The following is a 25,054-nucleotide window of genomic DNA, read 5'->3' on the forward strand; positions in this document are numbered from 1 at the left end:
ACTCTTATGTTTATATGAGGCCGGATATTTATAAAAATGTAGGTAATAACTGAAACTTCTTTTAGAGATAACTTTAGAGATAACACTGTTATTTGTGAAGACGGATGCATCTGTCAAATTAATATTTTGGAAAGTGTCATATTTTGTCCCATAGGCACTAGGCCTATATGTATTGCCTAAAATTGACTCTACTGTTTTTTATGGTGAACTTGGTTACTTGTGAAAGGAGGAGAATGAGATTGTGTGAAAGTTGTGCTTTGTGATTGAGGGTTGAAACCTGGATTAAAGTGTGCATGTGCATTGTTGCAGTCGGGGTCAGTTCTTGAAAGCACACAAATAGACATGGTCACCATTCATACAACTGGTTTCCCATGGTTGCTTTGTATTATAAAGAATCCTTCACAGTAATTCTATAGTGGAAGTGGTTTAGCATCGAATGGGAGTAATGCATCACATAGGACTTGATGCACCTAAATTTGAGAGATCCCTAACTGTAAATGGGACAAACAGCCTTCAATCTATGGATCTGTTTGAAAACATGAATATGCGTGTCTTTGGCGGGCTTTTTTACTGCCTGAAAGCTGTTCGCTCTGGGACCCAGGAAGTCAAACAAGTTCCAACCTTACAAGAATGGCAAGAATGCTGACGGTTCTCACCAGGGTAATATACGATAAAGGACTGCAGTGTACTTCACAGCCATTCCTGAGACAAAATAATCATTCTGTGGCTGAGCAGATGTGAGCCTTGTGACAGTAATTACAAAGCAGAAGTAGGCCAATGAGCCAAAATCAGGAGAAATGGTGTTGCCACAATTTTGTTTTCTTCAGTGTGTGTTACATGAAGCTGATTGGAGGAAAAGAGACAAACTACTGGTTCGTAGGGACAAACAATAAATGAGTGTCATTGAGGGTGGACAAAGATGTATCGCATTTATTCTTACAGTCTCAATGGATTTGGGTTGAGAATAGGCTAACATAAATTAACGCTTTGGAATAGCAGTTTTCGTTAGTTCGTGAGTAGGAGACAATGGATAGAAAAATCCAAAATATTCTTCAGGCTCACTAATCATTGCATTTTGTGGTTCTGTTCAAATAACTTGTTATAACATGTTTTATGCTTGGCTATCTTTTCTTTTTTCATCAAACTCATATCTTGAGGAAGGAAATGCCTGGCATTTGTGTGCCTATGTTCTGCTTGTGTTTATTTTTGAGTGCCAGTGGTACCCCCCACCCCGGAATACACTTCATTTACATCCCACATGTCTCTCCCATCTCCAACTGGCCCAAGGATCTCTGATGAGTGTTCCAGACTCAATGTGTCAGATCTTGGCAACATGATTCTCTTTGTCTCCTGTTCATTTCCGAAGTCGAATTGTACAGTCTGGACTATTTGGTTTCATGTAGGTACTAGATACTAAGGATAAATCAAGGGTCTCCAGCATTGCATTTAATCACCCCCAAGTAAAAGGACATGTTTAGATGCATGTAGAACATTTTTGCATTAATACAGTGTCTACAATAACACATGGAATCACACCCATGTAAAACAACATTTTGATGTACATAGAACTTTTTTTCTCCCATTTTGTACTTCCCTGAGATGTGGTATATGTCTGCGGAACAAGAAGAGGCCTGTCTGTGTCGGCATTTGATGACCTCATCATTTCCACTGTCTCTGTGAAAGCATACTTTCTCGAAGGGGCTGTGAAGCTGCTGATTTGGCAGACTGTGGTCAGGTTCCCTAGCATTCCTTCAGCTGGCCGGTAAAAATTCAAATTGGGAAGCTAGCAAACAAGCTGTTTTCTTGGTCTGTTCTTGTAACCATGACGGCCAATGATAGTATGCTTTACAGATGACTAAACTTAAGCTAGTGTTCATTTGGGTTAAACATCTGATATAACAAATGCGCAACAATATTACATATGTTGTATGATATAATTTCTGAGCTCATTATATTACATTTTTATGAGATAAAATGATATGTAGCCCATTTGATAATTTTCCTATTTCATTTCGCGGTTACCCTTTGCGTCTGCCTGGCTGATGTCATTGTTGTCCGCTTATGGCAGATATTGATCTCTTTCTTTCCTTTATTGTATGTAGCCTGTCAGACTATGCAAATCCTCAGTAGATCCGAATGGTGTTGGTCTGTTTTTCACATTACTTGGGCCTGGTAACTGAACATAGATTTACTTATCCAAGTAAACGTAGCATTTTATCACAATACTCCATGATGCTGTATGTGTCCTTATTAAGCCTCTATATGTAATGAAGGTGTATTTCATAATTTATGAAGCCCTTGTAACGATGAACTTTCTAAACCTGGAATTAGTAGATTAATTACTGTTGTTGCCTACAGCTTGACTTGAGAGAACCATTCCATTGCATCACTGTTGAATTGGTGTCATTGTCATTGTTGCCAAGCTATTTCCTAGGGTATCCGAGAGTTTTGATGAAGTGATCTTTGGTGGATGTGAATATCTAAAATACTGCTGTATTATGGACGAGGTTGCCTAAATATGGGGCATGTTTATTGTGGTTCACTTAACAGACACCAGTCCATTTTTTGGTCAGTGCTGTTTTGAATAGCTCCCTCCCAGGATCTCACTCAATGGGGCGTATGTGCCCTTGTGTGCCTGCAGAGAGCCCTGGTCCTCTTGTGCTGATCTTGTGTGTGGCTCTTCTGGCTCAAGAGGTGAACCGGTCACAGGGTGCACCTGGGCATTAAGGTGGACAGAAGAAACCTCCATATATAGCTCTGGTGTTTTACTCTCTGTCAGTGACTTTTACTGTCTCCCGCTCCACTCTTTTCTGCTCTCGTTCTGTTGGGCCCGTCTCTGTGCTGCGGATAACAGGCAGGAAATGCTGTGATCAGGAAAGAGGGAAAAAAACACACTAGAACATTTCCTTTCTCATTTCCCACGCGGCTGTGTGCTCGAGTTCATCACCATACTGGCCAGGGCCTTGGTTTCATTGGCTAGAAGAGTGTGCATGTAACCACACAGAGAGTGTGTGTTTGTGTGTGTGCGCGCGCGCTTGTCGGGGAAAAAAACTCCTGAAGGGTGTGCGCTTGCATGTGTGGGTACAGCCTGCTGGAAAACTGATAAAGTCTCTGCGTTCGTTCTCACAGTGGTGAAGGTGACCATAACCAGGCATGTAATTACACACTCAAAATATCCCTCGGACTACTCTGGTGGAGAGGCGCTCTGCTCAGTTGGGACTGAAGAGAGTGCTGAGCGGTGAGTCACAGCATGTCACAGTGCTCTACTTCCTGACAGGGCCCTGATACCGCCATTACAAAGAGCTCTCTGTGTCTCCTCTCATAAGCCTTCACTTCCTTTCGCTAGAGATACGTCCAACGTTCCCCCACAGATGAGCTCTTGCTCCCCTTGCTGCAGTCCTGTCCGTATTTACACAATTCCATTCCCTTTTTTCCACAAGCTGGGGAGCCTTAATTAAGGAAAGTAGTTTGAGGAGAGCGGGTTAAGAATGTGCTCATATTTACATGGGTAAATGTCATGTGCGCTGCCCTCCTTCGCTTAGTGAAAGACAGCGATGAGGAGGGACAATGAGAGAGGCCTGGCAACGTGGCCTTCAGTTGAGATTTGCTCAAGACTTGAGGACTTGATTGATTCCAGCTGGGCCTCTGACCTCATTCTTCCACACAATAAAGGCTAGCTTTTCCAATAGCCTTTGTGTGTGTGTATGTGTGTGTGTGCGTGTGTGTGTGTGTGTGAGAGCAAGCACATATTTGTCACTCATTCAAAGCCCAGATGTTGTCTTTGTCATGAGCAGGTCTGAAATAGAGGTCAGAAGTCACCCATGGGGAGCCCCCACCTGCTCCCTGAGCCTCGTCTTCCCTGCCACCCCCATAAGAGCACAGTCACATGTCTGCCAGATCCGCCCTGCACTAATATGAACCAGTGAAGGTGGGGCTAATGATATCCTCTGTGGTTTCTTAGCAACAGCCTAGTCAGCTGAGCACAGATCATTTCCTTGCACTCTTGACTTTTGGACTGAAGCGTGAATTCTCTGTCTACTGAAATGCAGCTCTTTCAATAGTGGAAATGCAGTCTTAAGAGGAACTGAAGTGTTGCACTATTATGGTGTCGGTTCCTGTGTTTGATCTCATACATTGATATACTCAGTTTTGAAAATTGGCTACACATTAGTGTTACTGGCTGCAAAATGGATTTTTCACAGGAACTAAAACAACACATTTTTGTTTTTTTTGATGAACACTCATTTTCACGAGTTCATAAATAGATAAACTCTTCATTTGATGCTTGGTTACATATGAATTCAGTGTTCTTTTGTGTTCTGCTGTTGGATAGACAGCAGTCAGCATTCTTTCTGTGCATTCCCCTACTGTTAGGCTGGAATTCCAAGCCCTGACCCAAACCCTAACCCAAGCTCTGACCTTGTCACTTTCTACTGTGACTCCTGTCCCGTGCTCAGGCCCTGCCTAATCGGGCTACACGTGTTGTAATGGGATTGGGAGAGGGTTGGTGTCCATTCCTGAATTCTGGATCAATGCGGCCATCTGCTTGGCCATTAGTTGTGGGTCAGTGGGTACTTGGTGCAAGTGGTGTGAGTTCTCTGAACCCCTCAGCACATGACTCATCATGATGCAAGTACCCCCCCCCAACTATTATGACAAAGTTCTGTACCGCCAACCGTGAATGAACAAACAGCACTTTCTCCTAGCATTCAACTGTAAAAGGCACATTTTCCAATATGTTAATGACATACCTCCACTATTGAGTGAACAAACAGCCCAGCTCCACTTGAGCTTGTCCCACACTTTGATGTGTGAATGACACATAAGCCCATACCTCCACCTGCCACTGAAATGTATCCACACCCCCAGCTATCAATGTACAAACATCACCTTTCAGCAGTACCTTAACTCAGCCTGCAAGAGACCAACAGCACCATAACTCCACTTTTTAAAGACCTGTAGCAACTTGTCCATGCTTCCAGAAGACCTGCACTGACATGTTTCCTCTGAGGCATTTTTCCTACTTATTCAGCTGTTCCTTGTGAGAACTCCTTCGCTATCAGACCGTGGTAATATGATTAGAAAGTTAGCTGAAAGCGTTGGATTTGTCATTGGAGAGACTTGTGTGAGTTAGCGGGGAGGTCACAGAAACACAGTGGGCCACAAAGGCTCAAGGCCTGTCCAGCTGGCCCAGGAGAAGACGGCCCGTACAGTAGCGCCTTTCCCTTGGCTGAGACCTCTCTCCCACCCAAATCCTGTTAGCATGACAAAGGACTCCTGTTGCCTGGGCCCTCCTGGCTTTGTGGAGGGTGTTGGAGAGCACAGTGAAGGCATTCAGAACCCCCTCCCTGCCAGACGCCCACTCTGCCAGTGTGGGATTGTTTTGTGGAATTTCAGCGGATAATCGTTCCCAAATATCATAAAGCAGGGTAAACCTGAGTGCTGAAAGAGTGCTGAATGGGGAGATCACGGCCGCTTGTGTGCCTGAGCCCAGAGGGACTTAACAAGTCTTGATTTTACAAACATGGTGCGGGTGTGTGCACACTTCAATGGGAGAGGCCGTTTGTGCGGTAGCCCGCCGACCGCATTATACCACAGACCGATTGGACCATTGTTTTCTTCATTGTAGACTTCTGTGCAGAGCCTACTGCAGCAGACTACAACTATATACTGAGCAGGCTGCTATAGACCCTTGGGTAGACTACTGTAGCCTACCCAGTATGCGTGGTCATATGCAATAGCTCTAAATCTTGCATTGTAAACCTCCAATTTCTTTTTTTTTGCCATTGTTGACCCAGTTGCCGTCTGGGCGAAATGTATTTTGCTTCTCGTGTGAGGAACAAAGAGCGGAAGTGTGGGGGCCTGGGTTCCCAGACTTACAGGGCTGTGTTGACTGCGGCGTTGAGTGTCTTTCCCCCGCCGTGCACACACTGCTCACAGCTCTGTCACAAAGGGGCTTGGGGGCATGTGGAGATAACCCCTCCGGTTTGTGTTAAAAGGAGAAACAGGAACGGGGCCCTCCTTCCTGCGGACTCAAAGCCCTCCCTGGTCGCGTTCTGCGCTGAGAAGCCTCGGTCGGCTTACGGAAGAGTAATCCGCCTGCACCATGGTGGCCTGGGAAGTTTTGATCGGGTCTGCCAGGAGGAGTGTTGGCACCCCAGTCTGGGCGTCTGTTTGACTAAGGGCGTGATGAGGTTTCCTCCCGGCTGTAATGCCAAACCCTAGCACCGCAGCAGACAGGTGGCTGCTGGGGTCTGGCAGTGGGAGGGGCCGCACCTGTGCCCATAGCTGTGAGCGCGGCGGGGGCTCCACAGCCTGTGGATGCATGAGGGCAGAGGAGCGGTTTTGTGCCTCTGACCGCGTTAGCTAGTGTGGGAGTTGGCAGCTGCTTGCTGATGGGGGCTGGAATTAGAGGAATGCGTTTTTTTTCCACAGGCCTTTCTTGCCCACTTGAAGAGGCCCAGCCTGGTGAACTTACATGTGGGCCTGTCCTGAGCCTGAGAGCCTCAGCGAGCCGTTCTCCCAGCTCCTGCACCCCCCCTCCCCACGCACTCTCCCACAGCACCCTCGCCCCGTGTAACTCCCCGCCCACTTTACTCACGCTGTTTGAACTGAACCTTTCATCTGTGACAGTCCAATGCCAGTCAGCTCTGCAATTAAAGGGTAATCTTTTCTAAATGGCACTAAATAAAGTCCTAAATCCCCTCCCTTGCGGCTGTTAAGAGGATGAATCCCTGTCTGTGTAAAAACGGCTCATGGGTTGGGAAAAGGGCCAGGGCGGAGGGCCTTCAGACGGTGCGCTCTGTTTGGGCGGACAGCACGCGCGGCTCTGAGTCTCCGCCCGCGGCGCCGGGTTCTGAGAGGCAGGCGTTTCTGCATGAGACCCGGCTGCTTTCAGTTTGATTTCGCCCCCCTGGGGCGTAGGGCTGCGTTCCTGTGAAGCTACAGTCACTCGAGCTTGGAACTCATATGGGGTCAGAAGAGTGGGCAGAAACATTTTTTCATAAAAACAAATGCCCAGTGTTAGAGGGCAGAGGACGCAGTGTTGGGTACACTGCAATTAGAGAGATGGGCAGAGTAAGGTTGGGCTTGATTTTAGCATTCTGAATTGTGTATGTATCTGTGTTGGAGTCGTGTAGGTGCTGGAAAGGATGTTGTGTAAGGACAGTGATTCCACCCCAAGCTTGGCACCATGGTCACCTGACCACCTCATACCATGTGACTTCCCCAGCATCCATTAATATATCTGGAGCCCCATGATGCCACCCTGCTGGAGGTTTCCCCAATACCGTGCTCAGTTTGGTTTATTACGTAGCCCCATCTGCTCTTATTACTACAGGATGGGCACATTAGTTTGCTCTCACAGTGGGTTTATGGGCAGCTTCAGGCGTAGTGTGACATTAGTTTGACTCGCGTTTGGCGAAAGGGAAGTGTTGATGAGCATGGTGAGGATTATGATGTGGGTGGGGCTGACGCCGCCAGAATTCAAACCTACAAGGCCCCCTTTATCAAAACATTTGCATTTTCTGACTGTTAACGTGACAGGCATCGTTATTCAAATTTCTGCTCAGCCTTCAAATGTCATCAGACCCCATGACTTCACCTTACCGTCACCTGTGTCCTCTGGGAATCCCTGGGAAACTCCCAAACAAACACAGGACCGCTTCAGAGACGCATTTCTCACACAGCATTCCCTGTCAAATGGCTTCTCCTTTTCCACAGGTTTACTGAAAACAAAAAGCTTCCTTGTTTTTCATAATTCTGCAACTGAACTCTTCCGTGCTGATTTAACAGGAATGCAGGAGCTGGAAGTTTGCTGTACTCTGTCCAGGATGGACCCAGAGAGAGAATATTTACTGCAGCCTGCCTGGATTAGTCCAGTCTTTGTAGTGAAAGGTTGTTCATTTGATTCCCAGCCAAGGTGCTGCCATCGTACCCTTGAGCAAACGCACTTACCCTGCATTGCTTCAGTAAAGCATCACGCTGTATAAATGGATTGTGCATAAAAGTGTCATATGTGCAAGTGTCTCTGGATAAAAGCGTCTGCTGTACGTTGAATTGTAATGCAGTGTACACAGGAAAATGTCCAGTGTTAATTCAACTCAGAGTACATGCAGAAGGAGTCCAATAGGGACCATATGTATTCTATAAGTGTTGATTTAATACTCAACAATATACTGTGTCATGTGGTGGCCTCAAATCCAGCATTCGGTGTTGGGTGACAGAGGAGTTCTGCAGGGCTATGGCAGGTTAGTCCAGCCACTGCGGTGTGAGGGGGAAGCTGTATGGTGGTTCAGCTGGGTCGGGGTGTTCTGCAGAGAGAGAGGAGCAGTGGTGGTCAGCTCAGACTGCACTGTCAGAAGAGTAAGAGTTCTGCTCAGCGGTTGGCTGGGTAGGTTCAGTCTCTTCCGCATGAGGACTGTGCTGTGGTATGGCGCAGTATAATCCTGCTGGATGAGCTCCGTGTCTTTAGGGCTGTGTGCTGTTCAGGACCCGCCTCCTGGCTAAACTTGGAGCATGAGCTCATCGCTGGCCAGGGTGGAAGCCATTCCTCACCAGCTCCTCACGGACAGCGCAGTGGCCATGATTCCTCTGAGCGCCCACACAAAGGCCCCTGGGTCTGACTCAGAGGTAGTGTCTCTAGCGCAGGTCTGAGGTCCAAGGCTGTGGTTATAATCGCTGAGTCTGTGTTTCTCCAACCCTGTTTAGCTTTAAACAACTGTTTTCATTTTTCTCTCTCTTCATTTTCTCCTCTGTTGGCTGAAGGAGCTTCTGCCTTCTTTTATCTTTCGGAATTTAGTTTGCTCCTATTAGTCAACTATTGTCTTTATTGAGGGTATTTCTCTGTAGCCTTGACTATCCGTGCTCTGGACTGACTGGACGGTGAAAATCCGAGTTCAGTATGACTAATCGGCATAGTTCCTCTCAACAGTGTGTCTCAGCTTTTCCAGGGATGTTGCGCACGCCACAAAAGCAGATCACCACATCACAGCGGAATGGCTGAGGGCAAAGGCACAGTGCCACCAGGAGGGGGGCCGCAGTCACCTCAGAGCTGGAGGAAAGAGCCAAATCGATTTTAGGGCACAGAGGAGAGAGGTCATATCATGTGACCTGATCCCCCCCCCCTAATTCTAAGCTTCCTCCTTCCTCTATTGAATTACAGTCTAGCAGCGCTTCCTGTTTACCTCAGCAAACGGCAGCATATTTATAGAGCCGGGAAGTTGCTGAAATATTATCCTTCCACGGAGGTCAATTCTGCGGATTTGACTGATAATGTTGTTTAGTGCAGTGGAGACGCACTGCGTACTCTGACAGACTCACACATTTGCATGCAAGGAATGAGCTTGTCTTCGTGTCATGAACTGCCATCTGGGAAAATTATGTCTTTGAGGAATTACTCTGTTTCTGCGCCACTAACTCGTGCATGACAAACACTAGATTTTCTGTTTTAGCAAAAAAGGAAATGTGACAGACGGATCTATGTTTGGTTTAAACCTTCTGGCTGATCTGGAGAAGTTCCCTCCCACATCCCTGAGGTACGCTTTATTTTAATTGGTCTATTGTGCTGCCCATCAGCTCGGGGACACGCATGAATAGGCCGGCTGTGACAGTGATGCAGTGGGTGTGGGGGAGGGGCTTTGTGAGAGCGCTGGAACAAGCAGCCCTCAGACCAGTGGAGATGGATCATGATGCGGCCGGCCTGCTCTCTGACCCGCAGAGACTTGGCCCTTCTCCCCTGGTTTCCAAGGTAATGCCCTTTCGGCGGAAAGCCCTCGCCAAGGGTCGGGATTTGCAGTTTACCCCCCCCCCACCCCATCCCCCAGACACATATGCTCTGTCACTCCTTCCCTGCACCTTGACAGGGCAGCTCTTGAGAATAATCCCAAATCCCAAAGCCACACACTATCTGATTTACAATCTGTCATGTGTGAAGTGAATTTTGAGGTGCAGTAAAATTTAAAGCATTCATTTTTTTTTCCATTTCTTACTGCTGTAACGGTCTCAGGTTTTCAAAGGTGCATGCTGGCTGTGTGCTGGTTGGGGGGAGGGGTCTAAATCCTGATGACATGGAGTCAGTCTTTGGTGGCAGGCGTCATCGTCTGCGATAATCTGATCTGGGGCGCGTGTCCAGTTACCAGCTCGCTATCTGCCCCAGCCACGCCCCCCCCAGGGGACATCCCCCCCCTCACTGATCAGCAGTCCCACCTGAAAACAAAAAGGAGGGGCCTAAGATGCTCATTTGCATAATGCCGATATCATGAATAGAGATGCTGGGAGAGAGCAGATGGGCGACGCCCACAGCCGGTGTGGACTCTGTTTTATCACTCTTAATGACTTAACTGCGCAAGAAGGGATCATTCAGTCATTAGGGCTGACGGGTGTCCTTACTTTGTTTCAAGCCCTGGCCACACCCCCTTTTCTCCTTCGACAGTGACATTAAGGATCATCGTGTGCTAGTTTAAAATTTTTTAAAATGTTTTTACAGGTTGTAATAGGATTTAAAAAATGAAACTTCATTAAATGTGAAATTTTAGGTTGCCTTTGACCACATGAAAATGTTCTGTCACTGAATCATAATAAGGCATGTATTATCCTTGCAAAGTAGACAGTCATCAAATTAGACTCTGTCCTACATTTTCAGAAGAGTTGCTCATGACAGAATTAAATTGATAGGCTCCTTCCCCTCACACATCCACACGCTTTCACCAGAGCTGACAGTTTCCCTCATAAAGGGGGCATCCTCAGTTACACCCCCTCACCCCTCACTAAAATCTAGGGCAGCGCGCCCAGTCCCATGGCAGCAGTTCGTCTGGCCGTGAGCGAGCGCGGCTGTACCAGCGCAGCGGCGGCTCTGCGGCAGGAGCAGGGCTCCACAGAGCGTTCGCTCCTGAACGTTGCTGTGTGCTAACCGGAATAATGATTTAGGAGCACGCCTACTGATTGGGATGCGCTAGTGCGTTCCTAAATCTTTCAGCATTGGAGCACATGTGCATCCTTGGGAGAAATGTTAGCGTGGAGCCCTGAGGAGAACGGCCCGTTCCCAGCATGCCACTGGCTCCGCCTTGTGCCCTCGTACGCAGCATGCGTCGGCTGGGGGTCTGGAGCAGGCTGAGAGCTGCAGCAGCGCGGGAGATTGGGGTGGGGGGGGGGTGGAGTAGAGGGTGGAGTAGGGTGGGGTAGAGGGTGTGTTGGGGCGGTTGGATGCACGCCAGCCTCTCTGAAGCGCTGGAGAACAGTAGGGCCTGTGGGAACCGGCCGCTTTCTTCAGGCGCTCGCAGGGAGAGGGCGTGGGCCCCGGCGGCTTCGCTAACGGGCCCGAGCGGCTGGGCCCCGGAGAAGCACGCCTCGCCGCCGAAGGGCGTGCGGCGGCGGTAAAGCCTCCTCACCCCCCCACCCCCCCCACACCCTTCCACGTGTGGGAAAGGAGCGGCACAAAGAGCGGCCGGCGCTCCGCTGAGGCAGAGTCGCGGGAGCCCCCGGCGGAGCTCCGCGGCTGAGCCCCCGGCGACGCTCCGCGGCTGAGCCCCCGGCGACGCTCCGCGGCTGAGCCCCTGGCGACGCTCCACGGCTGAGCCCTCCGATGGCGCTGAAAGGCCGGTTTGTCACCCTGCTTTGTGTGGCGCATGAATACCAAATTACACTGGAACAAAAAGGCAGCTGGCGGCTTCCCTGGTCTGCCTTGGACCGAAGGGACCGTCTGGACCTGGTTGCCTCTTTCTCCGGGGGGGTTGCCAGGTCTGGGGACTTCTCTCTCTCCCTGTCTCAGCGCAGACCCTGGGGATGTTCAGGATCACTGTGCTGGATGCTGTCCAGATGGGTCTAGGTTGGTCTAGATTATTTGAATCCTGGCAACTGGGCACCCCACAGTGTGGAATGCATGAAGATGGAGATATAATACATTTTTTAAACTATATGTGAGAATGCATGTAGTATTGTATTCTTTTGGTGCACGAAGTTAAGGAGATACCCACAGAGCCCAAGCCATTAAAGTAGTCCACATATTAGGCCAAGATTTATCTCAGAGGAAACCAGCTCTGAGCCCCAGGCTGTATGAGGAGAAGTGTTTGTGGCTGAGTAGGATGACTGACAACTCGCAGCTCATTCTGAATGTGAACACAGGCTCACTGACTCTGGTGTCACCTTACTGTGACTGTGCCAGCTCCGGTCTGTTTCCACGGCAGCCAGCCCGAAAGGACAATATTTAGCGGGGTCCCGTGATGTCACTGCGTCAGGGTCCTGGGGGAGTGGTTTTGGGGGTGTGTGTGACAGGCCTGTGGGCCGCTGATTTAAAGGCGTCTGACAGCAGACCCGTGACCTTCACCCCATATTGGGATGGGGGACTTCATTAAGGCTGCCTGCGTTTATGAATTAAGAGGAAAGGATGGGACTTCCCTCGCTTGTGCCTTGACATTAACCAGTGGAGAGGGAGCCTGTCTCATCCCTGATAATCTCTCAGGTTTGAAACAGGAAGCGAGTCAGCTGTACGGAACACACAAGGCTGAGCGTTCCTTCCTCTCAGGAGGGCCTGGGTAGGGCCCGATTACTCACTCCGATTAGGCCTCCGTTTGTGGTGGGGGCCGGCTTGGACGCGGCCATCTGTGCCTCTCTCCCACTCCGTGCCCCTCCGTCAGTTTAATTGGCATGGTAACCATAACAACATTTCCCGGCGGACTGAATCGTGGATCGGTGAGATTTAACGTGGAGAGATTGGCTATCTCCTCAAAATCACACTCTCGCCCCAGGGAAGGGTACGGATGGCCTCGGTCACCCCAGTGGTCAGAGCACTGGTGTCCAGATGGTCATGGCCTCATGCACTTAATGCTTTGTGCTCTGGTGACCTCTTTTTTTATAAAAAAAAATAGAAATAAAATAAAATGGCTGCCTGACTGTCGGTCTCCCTGAACACAGTGTCTGCTGAGCGCATAGAGTGTGACATCATGAGTCACTGCCGCTTCATACTTCATTGCTCTCTGAAACATTTCTGCAGTTGCCAGACCGGGACACCACTTCCTGTCATTTAGCACCTATTGTTTTAATGACTTACAGCACTGTAAAAGGATCTCTTTATCTGGCAAAACTGTCCTGTTGTGCTGCTGCTGCTGACATGACTGCAGCTCACACTAACAGAGCAAGAGGAACGTCCAGTGCTAACAATACAGGCTTTAGTGCCATGTTTGAACACCTGTGAAAATAAGCAAATCTGACTTATTTTAATCCCAAAGACAGCGAAACGATGACGCGGAGTGAGAATCACGACGGGATCAGGGATGAAGTAACCTGCTCTCTGCTGGGCTCCAGACTGGCAGTCCTGGGGGCATGTCTGGCACCGCGGGGTCTGGAGGCTAATGCCCCACATTAGAGCGCACTGATCAGGCTCAGAGAATGGATCTGAGGAGAAGTGTGTCATTAAGGCTGGAGTGGGGCTTCAGCCTGCAGGCACTTTCCTAACTTTTCCCGTGGCACGTCGCCACGTTTAGGCCCGTAAAAGGCGTCTGCTCCACTTCGCTCCGGCGCCCCGCCCTGCACCAACTCTAATTAAAACATTTAGCAGTCTGCCAGAGGCTTCTTTGTACTGCACAGTAATCCGTTACCCTCTTTGTTAATTGATAACAGAGCGGTTGTTGGCAGTCGAGCTGAGCATGCGGGGTCTGTCTCTGCAGAGCGGGAACCAGCCCCGGCAGAGCAGTGAGAGGGCCGCCCAGCCTTTCCGGAATGTTCGGAGTGAAGGTCCTCTCACCTTTTTGGTTTGTCAGCCTTTCTCAGGGTATTTTGTCGCTAGAGGAATGCGGCAACCAGCCACACCTCTCCGGGGCGGTGTTTTGAGTCCGCGTGTAAAAATGAAAATGACAGGCATTTGTGTGATGTCAACATTAATTACCGCTTTTGCGATTTTGGAGTCCTGAGTCTCATTGTCATGGCTGTCATGTCAAAAATCTTCATTTACAATATGCAAATAGTTTTTTGCAAATTCAAATCACAATACTAAGGAACCCGTAGAACATATTGTTAGGAGAATTATTCAGGGAAAACGTGAAGCTATAGCCTCTGTTTGACCAGTGGTTTTCAACAGAGAAAGACGTGCTGCCCAAAATCGCATCCACCTTGCCCTGTGTATGAAGAATAACTGCCTGTACCCCTTTATTCAAATGTTTCAGCTTGGCACTCTCGGTATTTAACAGCGATCTGGTTCATCGGGGGTCAGGTGGTGTTGAGGGAATATATTAGGCACAGCCAGGCTTAGTAATAGATAAAGAACTGGACCTACATACGGTGGTAATGACCCAATAGCAGCATTAATAGGCAGTGGATTTAAAATGTAATATCCCTGCAGCAATCAGCTCAGCTACAGCGGCTGCTGCAGTCTGAACCACAGGTCACTGGCTGCGACGGTGGGCCTGTGGAAAACATCGTTTCTTGGAGGAGAGCGAGATTAGTCTCTCCGTTAGCCGTGTAAACAGCCCCGCGGGTCTGATTAATTCAGCGGGAATGTTAAAAAGCCAGCCTGTCGGCTGTGTGGGTGTAGCTGTACTGCGAGTGTGATAAGGGCCTGCAGGTTCGCATCCTTTCAGCTCCTACACGTATTCTTACAGGGAGCGCAGAACGCAGACGAAGCGGATTACCTGCAGAACAGAGACGGGAGATAACGCTCTCGATTTCTAACGGCCCCGGAGAATGCGAGTCCGTGCGGCAGCTGTGTTCCTCAAGCTATTGTCTCCTCCTGTTTGAGCGCAGGCTTTTTATACGCATCGCCCCTTACGGTCAGAGCAAACGACCTGAGAATGCTGCGCTCAGGAGAAAGCTTCCTGCCAGCCTGAATATGCGGCATCAGGTGCTGCAGCAGACTTCGGAAATGTGTGTGTGTGTGTGTGTGTGTGTGTGTGTGTGTGTGTGATCATACCAGAATTTTTTAAAAGCCCATGCGCTACATCCATAGCAGTGTAAATAATACCCAGGATGCTGTGCTTTTCTCCAATCAATATGTGGTTCTTTCAGACAGTCCAGGTCAGTGCGTTGCCTCAGGTCATGTGGAGATCTGTATCCCTCTCTGCACAAATCAACACACAGACCAACGCTGCCTTATCTAAACACATCTCCTGCTCTTTCTACAGGAATCCAACAAATGCGTGTCTTCATACCGTAGCTGCATTAGAGACTCAGTCCTAGTGGAGTCTCTTGAATTATTTTATGTTATCCAAAAATATTTCTTAGCTCATTAACGTACTGTTATTTTATTTAGTCACGTGCTACGTGTTTGATTGTGATGGTCACCAGATGGCTCACATGTCTGTTTACTTGGTCTAATGCACAAATCCAATGCACTGTTCATCCATAGAATGATGGTTATTTTTCCCTTTCTGGAAGGGAAGACCCCACTCACTCAACCAGTATGTTAATGGCCTGTTCAGCTCTGAACCTCTGGGGGTCTAGTAGGAAGCTGTGGATCAACTTCCAGATTGAACAGCTGCATTAAAACCCATGGTTGTCAAGGTTACCACTGTAAGCTGGGAGGTGCAACATTTAAGAGATTCAAAATGGCTTGTGCAGCCTTTTTCTGTGTTGCGGAGAGGTGTTAATTAGTACCTTGTCACTTATTAACACTCAAGCATTGGCTTTTAGGATTAGGTTTTTATTGTCCTGGGTAAACGAGGAGCTACTAAACCCATTAAATCCTCCACAGTCCTCATTGTTTCCTCCCAGCCCCTGTTACGGTAGGTGTGTGTGTGTGTGTGTGTGTGTCTTCAGCTTTCAAGTTAGCTGTGTACACAATAATGTTCAGAAAGGGAGCAAAGAGCCACATTTCTTACTACAAAAAGCCCTCAAATGGCACCAGAGAGATGAAATAGACCCAGGAGCCTGTCAGGTTAGTCTTTGTGCATGACACGTAGGTCCTGTTTTTTCCTACAAAACACTTTCATCCTTTCTGTGTTAGCAGCTGATGGATGTGTTTATTGATCTATGAGTAGGGAGGGGGCTGTGGGCTAGGGGCTGGGGGCTGGGGGCTAGGGGCATGTGGAATTGGGGCAGGATGGATGGGCTTCTTAGACTATTCTACCCTGGGCTGCTCCTGCTCCTCTCATGTGAGCTGCACAGTTATAGTATAAATACTGTATGGTATTCTGGATATGGGAGTATGATATGCAAAATAGGTCTGTGACCCTCCCTGTGTGTTCTCCTATGCTGAAGGAGTGTGCCACCCCCCCCCCCCATTCCCATCCCCCAGTCAGACACGTTCCACCAACACACACTGCCTCTTCCGCTTTCTGCTGAACACACTCCTGGGTCGCTGAGCTACAAGAAGACACACACGTCTTCAGGATGTAGGGAGGTTTTTTATCAAATCTATTTTTAATTAGGTTCCTCTGTTAGCAGATAGCATCTCGGCCCACATGCTGTTGGGATTTAGCCGACGGTGCGGGTTCTCCTGGTCTGTGTATCTGCAGATCGCGCTGCGCTATGGAGAAACCGCAGTGCGGACAGGGGCTGCCTTGTTTTACATTTCTGTTTTATATTTTCTGATATTTGTCTCATCCTCTCTCTTCCGCTGAGGTTCTGCTTTGCTTATCTCTCTTTTTTCTTTTTCTCATGCTGTGTATCTCTCTGTCTCTCTCCTCGCAGCCTAAATCCCAAAGCCATTATTCAGTGCCGGATCATAGCTGTTACCTGTATCTTTGAGATGAATCAAAAGGCTCTTGCTTGGCTGGTGCCAGGCAAATGGGATATCGTCTTTGTGTTTGCTGCTATTACTGTGTGTGTGTGTGTGTGTGTGTGTTTGCTTGTTGTATCTCCAGGTTTTCAAGGAGAGAGATTCAATATAAGGGTGAGTTTGATGAGCTAGCCCAAATTCAGGTCTATCCTGATGCTTAGTGCAGAACCGTCCTTTGGTGTTTGGCAGTTTAAAACCCACAGATGACCATCACAGTGCCTTGGCTTCAGACCACTGGTGCAGTGGAGACCACGCAATGCCAAGTTTAAATTAAAGGCCTGTTCTAATTGCCTACATCAGCAGTAAAGTAGTTTCCATCCCAGGTGGGGCTGTGCTAAAACGTTGCCCTTCAGCAGGACACTTAATTACTTCAGTAACACATTCAGATTCATACATGGGTAGACCTAATCCACGCCACAGCAAGCAGAAGCTCATTTAGTAAGTAGCTGTGTTGGAGGGGCTGGTCGGATTGCACATGTATGTGAAGTGAAAGGCTGCCCATTTTCGGAGGGAGAGCTTCTCCTCAGCTCTGGACTGGACCAACGGGCGCGTTCCTCCCTGAGCCCCCTTCCCAGCACCACCCGCAGGGTTCGCGCTGGGGTGCCGACCGCTGACCCCTGAAGGAGCATTATTGTTCCTCCGCATTGTGGAGGAGCTTAAGCCTGGTGCTGTGCGTCACGCCGGTCAGGCTCGTGGTCAGGCTGGTGGCCGTGGATCACATCGCAGCAGCTCGGACGCGTCGGCCTTCCCCTGGGCTCTGATACCCTGTAATCAGCTGATTGTGAGCAGCCTGCCGGACCCCCCGCAGCTCCATTGTAGGCAGATTAGAACGTGCCGTAATTACAGCGTGTCCCTACGCGTCCTCGGCGGACGCCACGAGGGCTAAGCGGAGGCTCCTGCCCTCTAAAGACGCACTGATCTCTGGGCACTCTCTCAGCAGGGAGGATTTTGGGGTCTCACCACCGGCTGAACCCCGACAGCTTTAGAACTCCTGATGGATTAAGACCATTTTGTTGTGATGTTCAGTTATAATGCCGTCGTTGGTGTTGTTTTGTTCCATGCTAACCTCTGGATGTTTCCTCCCTGTTTGTGCTTAAGTTGTTTGTTCTTCCTCCTTTGTGGACCAGGGCCCCCTCAAGCCCCCCCCCCCAACCCCCCCCCCCCCTGCTAGTTTGAGTGATGGAGGTTGATGGACGATGATGGTGAGGTGTGGCTCAGACCGAACAGACCTGTAGCTGTATCACGCTCAGGTTGCATCGCCCAGCACCATTCTTCACCCCACCTACAGGACCTGTGCCTAAAGCTCATTTCACAGTCACAAAAATCTAAACCTGCCGCATGGTTGAGCTGCATGTCCTTGTGTGATCTTTGAATCTTGTGTGAACATGAGAGGAATCCGAGCTACGGTCTGTTGGGTACAGCATAGAGAACAAACACACACATTCAGTGTCTCTACTTTTACAAACTGTGTTCTACTGCAGTATGGCCTGTATCTTTATGCTGCCAATTAATGCGTGTGTTTATTGCTGTTCACACAAGGTTTATTTTTAACTGGTGTTGATGCAGCTCTCTGTCAAATGACTGAATATCAATAAATGCTGAATGATTCATATTTCTTTATCGCTATTTTTCAACAACCTTTATACTCCTATGAATAACCATGAGGGTTTCATGCCATTGTGTAGGCTTGAGCTGCTGTACCCAGAGATTACTGTCAGTAGCCCCGCTGTGTATCTCTGTAATCCAGGGGCCGGTGTATGAGACTCTAATCAGAGACAGATCTGGTGGGGGTGGGACGTGCTGAGATCTTTGAATGAGTCGTTGAGGTCTTGGATGGGATCCAAGGATTTAAGGACGGGGGATAATTGGGAAGCGTTGGGCGCAGTAGACGGGCAGCTGTCACTCGAATCCGCCCTTCACACCAGCTGGAGCTCCACAGGTGTGGCGCTCCCACCTGTCCTCACAGGTGTCGTTGTCTTTTTCCTGTCCTCAGTGGGGTTGCTGTCTCATCTGTGGAATAGTATGGATTGTGACGGTTTCTCCTGTCAGAATTTTGCTTGTTAGTCAGATAAGCTCAGCCGGCTGCTTAACTGAGATTTTCCTTGATTAGGCTTGAGATGGTAGACTTTGGCTCTTGCTGAAACAATTTATAACCAGTCAATTAACAGACTGGCTGCCCGTAAAGATCGGTATCACCGCTGCCTGCTTCGCTGGACTCGGCCAAGTTCGGAGGTCACTGGCTGGCTCAGCTGCGTCGTCTTTGTAAGATATGTGACTGCAGGATTGCCTGGTCTGTGTGTCAGGCTAGCTGCTGGCTTTCTAAATCAACAGTAATTCTCCTCTTTTGCAAGGTGTGATATCATGGCTCTCAGTGGGAAATGGGGGAAGGTAGCGCTTCTGCTCACCACCTGTTGTGGGAGTGTGTGTGTGAGGGTGTTTTTGCATGTGTGTGTGTGTGTGTGGGTGTATGTATATGTGTATGTATCTGCGTGGCTGTGAGGGGAAGGGGGTTTCTGTTCTATGAAGACAATGTGGGGGTTTTGGAGATGTTAGGCTGCAGTATTTAATTGGTCTCTGTGGATCAGTGTCTTTCCTTCTCTGGGGTTTAGGCCTTTCATTTCAGGGTCCCTGCTGATATCAAGCCAAGTGGTGTATTTAAAAAGGAATCGGTGCTGTTGACACAGCGGATGCACTGCCTTTCAGAATGACAGTACTCTCGCTTCTTTCTTCAGTACATTAATTTGTATCAGGTTTTCCCTTGTGCCGCTCAAAGAGAGTGAAATGCTTGTAAAGATATAGTAGTGCTCATGCACCTTTAATATTTATCGAAGTCCTCATGAGTTTAAAGCCCTTGTGCGAGTTCCTGAGCCCTCTGTTCAGTGCAGATTAGCACACAGAGCGTGTACACCAACAGTGCTGCATTGCTTTTGCTGCAGTGATTTGTGACCTTTCCGATTTTTCATCCTCTCTTTCTCTGCTCTCCCTCCTCCCACTCTCCCTCTCTTTCTCTGCTCTGCTTCCTCCCTCTCTTCATCTATTTCTCTGCTCTCCCTCCTCCCTCTCTTTCCTTGATTACTTGTCTGATTCGCTGCAGTACTGTAGCTTCCTCTCTTGATAGTCCTTGTATCTGACCTTGTCTCATCCGCTGCGGAAGCAGTGACAGCCGTCTGGTCCTGAGGAACAAGATGGCGGGAATGATGGATGGAAGGGGAGGCGGAATCGGGCTTTATGAGGAGGGAAGTGACAGAGAAGTAGGTCAAAGCCAAGCCTGGGTTTTACTGCGTGCTTCGCTGTGTGTGTGTGTGATCTCAGGGGTGATTCAGCTGTGCCCAGCCCCCCAGAGGGGGACGTTAGTGTTGGTATTGGGTGGGGGGGAAACACTCTCCTTCTGTCAATAGGCCTAGTGTTCCCTCACATGTTTGGAGGATTGAAATTGGTATTCTGCAAGGCAGTCTGTTGTGACGGATGATGTTTGTGTGTGTGTTTGCTTATTGTGGATTGCATATATGGGGTGTATGTAAGTGTGTGTGCGTGTGCGTGTTTATTGAGGACTGCATATAGGCTATTGGGTGCGTGTATGTGCGTGCGTGTGCTTGTTTATTGAAGATTGCATATTGGGTGTGTATGCATGTGTGTGTGTGTGTTTGTGTATTGAATATTTCATATATGGGGTGTGTGTGTTTGTGTGACTGTGTGCATGTGTCTGAGGGTGGGGGTGTGATCAGGTGAGCACAGATGTTTACATCACCAAACTAAACGTCTCCAGACTTGTACAATAGAGTGTCTTTGGGGTGACTCCAGCCCTGCAGTGAATGGATGGTAATTCCTGTGTACAGTTTGGTGCCTCCGCCTCATTTAGTGTGGAAAACAACCCGCCGTTTCAGATGTGAGATGTCGGTACATGTTTCTTGCAGGGAATGCCGGCATTGCTTTGATATCTTTTTAATCAAGGCCATGCCATGCGTGACACTTCAACCCACCAAACCAGATTAAAAAAACGGATTTGTCAAAAAAGTTGTTTAAGTAGGTCAGCATTAAAAATATAATTTGAAGTTCAGATTTCCATTTCCAAAAAGGATTTGCTGGGACTAATCCCTAGTCGCTGAGCAGGCTGGGGAAAAAGTCTGAAATGGTCACGTGCATGTGTGAGAAGCTTAAAAAAGGGTCATGTATCATCTGCATCAGGTGAACCTGTGGATTAAATCTGCGTGTAGAGACAAGCCAGAAATGAAATCTGAAATGAATAAGCGAGGTTGTCGGATTTGAATTGGAAAATGAGTGAGCTGAATGTCTTTCTGGCTAACCCAGATTTCTCCAGCCCGGAGTGCACTCTGTGTCGCTCCAGAGAGCAGATCAGGAGCTATGCGCACTGCAGCCCGCCAGCCCATTACTAAATTAAGGTCACAATGCAGGAGAGTGAATTAGCAGCGTAGCGGCGTGTGCGGAAGTGCACCTCACGCCGCAGAGCTGCTAGCGGTCAGCTGAGGGACACAGCGCAGCCTTTTCAGAGGTGTTCCTCCATTACATCTGCTCCCTGCCAGGGGACATTACTTCAGCTCCCTGACTCACTGCAAATTTGGGCCCCTTGCTTCTGTACATTTCAGTTCATCATGCACCATTTTTTCATTTTATTACTACACACTCCCTGGACCATAATGGCTTTTTTCACTGCAGTGTAGCTTAGCCCATGCAGTTTCTCAGCTGTAGAGTTGCGTGTTCTCTTGGAGCTGTATTGGTGAGCGGGTTCTTCAGTTTGAGTGCTGAATGAGAGAGGAATTCCGTCTCGAACTTGTGCAGGTGTACAGTACCGTGAAAAAGTATTTGCCCCATTCCTGATTAACTGTATTATTGCATATTTGTCACACTGAATGGTTTCAGATCTTTAGACAAAATTTTATATTAGATAAAGGGAAAGTAAGTAAACACAAAACACATTTTAAAAAATTGTTATTTTAGTTATTTAATAAAAGAAGTTATCAAACACCCATGTCACCCACATGGAAAAGTAATTTCCTGTGTAAACTGTATAACAGCAACAACAAACTTAACAGAAGTAAATGCAACCAAATGCTTCCACTTCCTATAATTTTATATCAGTCCTATATTATTACCTTTTGTTTAAAGATCTGAAACCATTCAGTGTGACGAATACCCAGTAGCAGAGGAAATCTGGAAGGGGACAAATACATTTATTCGTCACCATATGCAGATGGTCCATCCTTTCATCTTCTAATTTCCCCCGGGGGCTGTGGGTCAGCTGATTGATTGATGTTCATCCTGAGCCCCCCCCCACCCCCCAGTTTCTATTGTCAGTATTGAATCCTGGTTCTTCTCTCTGGGTCGCTCCCATAATTAAGTCTGTATATCCCTACGGACGAGCCCTTGGACTGCCCTTAAATGAGTGTTGCCATGTTGCCACTTGGACTTACTGTCGTTTTTAAAGCCTTTTTCACAAGTACACAAAGCTCTGTGAAACTGAAATGATTTTTCTCAGTGCCATTGGTGTGAAATGAGCAGAGTCTGTTTCCTTTAGCCAACTGCAGAGCGAAATGCTGCTTGAGGGTGCTGATTTAATTAACTTACCCCCCATGACTGGAGCAACTTTGCTGAACGCTTGTGCAAAAGCAGGAGTGTAAAAGATGGCCGATCGTAACACTCATGACCTCTCTTCTTTCTCCAGGCCTTTGGACAAGCTCACTCCAACCACAAGAAGGTGGCCGCGGACGGGGAGAGCCGGGAGGAGTCCCTCATCCAGGAGTCGGCCTCCAAAGAGGCGTACTATGAGCAGAGGGTCCTGGAGCTGCAGACGGAGCTCAGGCAGATGAGGAACGTCCTGACCAACACCCAGTCAGAGAACGAGCGGCTGGCCTCCCTGGCCCAGGAGCTGAGAGAGGTGAGCTGAATAAAGGGCCACAGGCCCTCTGCTGAAACCACACCCCCAAACAGACTCTAATGCACGCCCTGCTTCATGTGGTCAAGGGCTCAGCCCTGCCCACAGTTACGTTTCAGACACCCTGCATGAAAAGAGACACCTCAAAAACCACAAGGAAATCGCCTTGGTGTATCCACTGAGATATATACTGTACAAATATTATACAATTTCACCCATTGAAATGCATTTGTGTGTATTAACACACGTGGTTTTGAAGACACAGTCACACTGTTCTTGTCAGAATGATTTAATTTTTGGCTAGTAGTTGGTGTAAGGCCGAGGTGAATGCCTCTGCTGTCCAGCTCGAACGGCCATTTTCACAACGGAACGGAACAGCCTCATAATGACATGCAACAAACGCTGCCATTGTCACGGCCACAGACAGACCCGTCTGTAACAAAACTCGTGACACGGTGAGGAAGCTTGGTGCTGTGTGTGAGGTTCGCTGTGAGACTCACAGTCTTGTGTCCCCCCCCCCCCCGCTATGTACTGGCAGCAGGAGGGGGGTGCCCGTACGCTGGGCCTCGCCCAGTCATTTATGTGGTACGTGCAGCCTTTTAATTCCCCAGGTGGGTGGGGCCGAAAATTACAGGGGCCAGCTTAGGCCTCTGCCGCTCTGCCACCCGTGTTAGGGAGCGGAGGAGGAGGACGAGGAGGAGGCGCCGCTCTGGATTAAATCTGGGAGCGTCTGCAACGTGTCCCTGTGCATCTTTCTCACGCGGGCGTTTCCTTGGGCGGAACCATCTGATGGTCCGGCCTTTTTTCCTGGAACGCTGCTTCCCCTGAAAACTGCAGCCGCAGCTCGGTGGCTGATTCCTGTTGGCTCAGCCGAGCTGATTTTGCGTGTGTGAGGGGATGGGGCTTGTGGAGCTCTGTAAGAATCGCTGCCAGGTCCGCCTCATCACTGGACAGAGGACAGTGTTAACGCTGATAATGCTCAACTCTAACAGGCTGTTACTGCATTTCCCCAGGGTCTCTGCTGAAGAGTGCCGTTGATGCTCTTGCTGTTTGGTGAATATTCATGACCAGCCAGGCCTGGAACGTTTTCAGCTCTGCATACTTGCCATTTCAAACAGCCCTGCAGATATCGATAGTGATTTTTCTTGGAATTGTGTTCTGATGGTGAAATGGTGTCATTGCCAGCAAATATTCATAGCCACCTGCTTTCTGCAGAACACTTGAGATGAAATAGTACATTAAACATTAAATATGTCAAGCAGAGATGGAAATCTTTATTGTGAATTCATGTTATTGGAAATAGAAGGTACAAAGATTCATTTCTGAAAAGATACAGTGCATGGAGAGCAGTATAGAGACGGAGAGTGGATGGAAAGCAATATAGAGACAGAGACTGGATGGAGAGCAGTACAGAGACAGAGAGTTGATGGAGAGCAGTATAGAGGTAGAGACTGTGGATGGGGAGCAGTATAGAGACAGAGACTAGATGGAGAGCAGTATAGAGCCAGAGAGTGGATGGAGAGCAGTATAGAGACAGATAAAGTGGATGGAGAGCAATAGAGGCAGAGACAGTGGATGGGGAGCAGTATAGAGACAGAGATTGGATGGAGAGCAGTATAGAGACAGAGAGTGGTAAGCAGTATGGTTTCCATAATGGGCCCCCGACTGAATGGCAGATGGAATTCTGGGAGCTTCAGCCTGATCAAACGGCAGCACTCTACTCTTCATATAATACGCTAGGGGGAAACGACAACAAACTTCTGACTGTAATTTAAGCAGCATGTAACCTTCTTTAATTCAGCTTGAATTCAGTGCTGATTGACCCTCATTTAGAAAGAGTGAGCCTCAGTCTGGAGAGGATGGAGATAACAAAAGCCCTGCACCTTGAAAGGCTGTGTGCTTCTTTGAATGAGGCGTGGTGTCTGGCTCAGGGGAGAAGGGGAGAGGGGTGGGATTAGGGGGGTTGGTACGGCAGCTTCTGTCACTCCTGGATCAGGAGTTTGATCTCTGTGAGATGGGCTTCTGCCCACAGGCAGTGGGGGTGGGACATCTTCACCTGTCAGCTAATCAGGGCTTACAGGCAGAATGTGCGCGGCTGCCTTTGAAGCATTGGGTTGGGCTGAGCGCTGATGGCTGCAGGAGAGAGGGAGAGGGGGTGAGGGAGAGGGAGAGGGAGAGGGGGAGAGGGGGATGGCCCTTGGTGGCTGTTGTGCTTCCAGTGCGAGCAGCTGTGTTGGGCTCAGGGCTCAGAGCAGATCTCCCACCAGAGACTGGCTCAGCCGCGTGTATTTGTTTCTTGGGGTCGTCTTGTTTTTGGAGCTTGCCCTTCTCCCCAGGGCTCCAGCCCGCCCTCCAGCCCCGAAACCCTCCACCCACTCCCCGCCCCCCAGCCCTCACCCCCCAGACGTTGTCAGCTTTAGACTCCGTCTCATCCCCGGGTGTGATCTGCCCCTCAGATA

The 25,054-nt window shown here is 48.8% G+C and overlaps 1 protein-coding gene across 2 annotated transcripts in view; it reads left to right on the forward strand.

The window, feature by feature from the left end:
• The window catches only part of LOC135234107 (protein bicaudal D homolog 2-like), a 57,301-nt gene that overhangs the window by 1,309 nt on the left and 30,938 nt on the right, over nt 1-25,054 (forward strand). For both annotated transcript variants that reach the window (XM_064298305.1, XM_064298306.1), the window contains exon 2: nt 22,386-22,598. In XM_064298305.1, the coding sequence (XP_064154375.1) occupies nt 22,386-22,598 (213 nt within the window). The remainder of the gene's footprint in view (nt 1-22,385; nt 22,599-25,054) is intronic.

This window comes from Anguilla rostrata, chromosome 11 (genome assembly GCF_018555375.3).
Source record: "Anguilla rostrata isolate EN2019 chromosome 11, ASM1855537v3, whole genome shotgun sequence".
Lineage (NCBI taxonomy): Eukaryota > Metazoa > Chordata > Actinopteri > Anguilliformes > Anguillidae > Anguilla > Anguilla rostrata.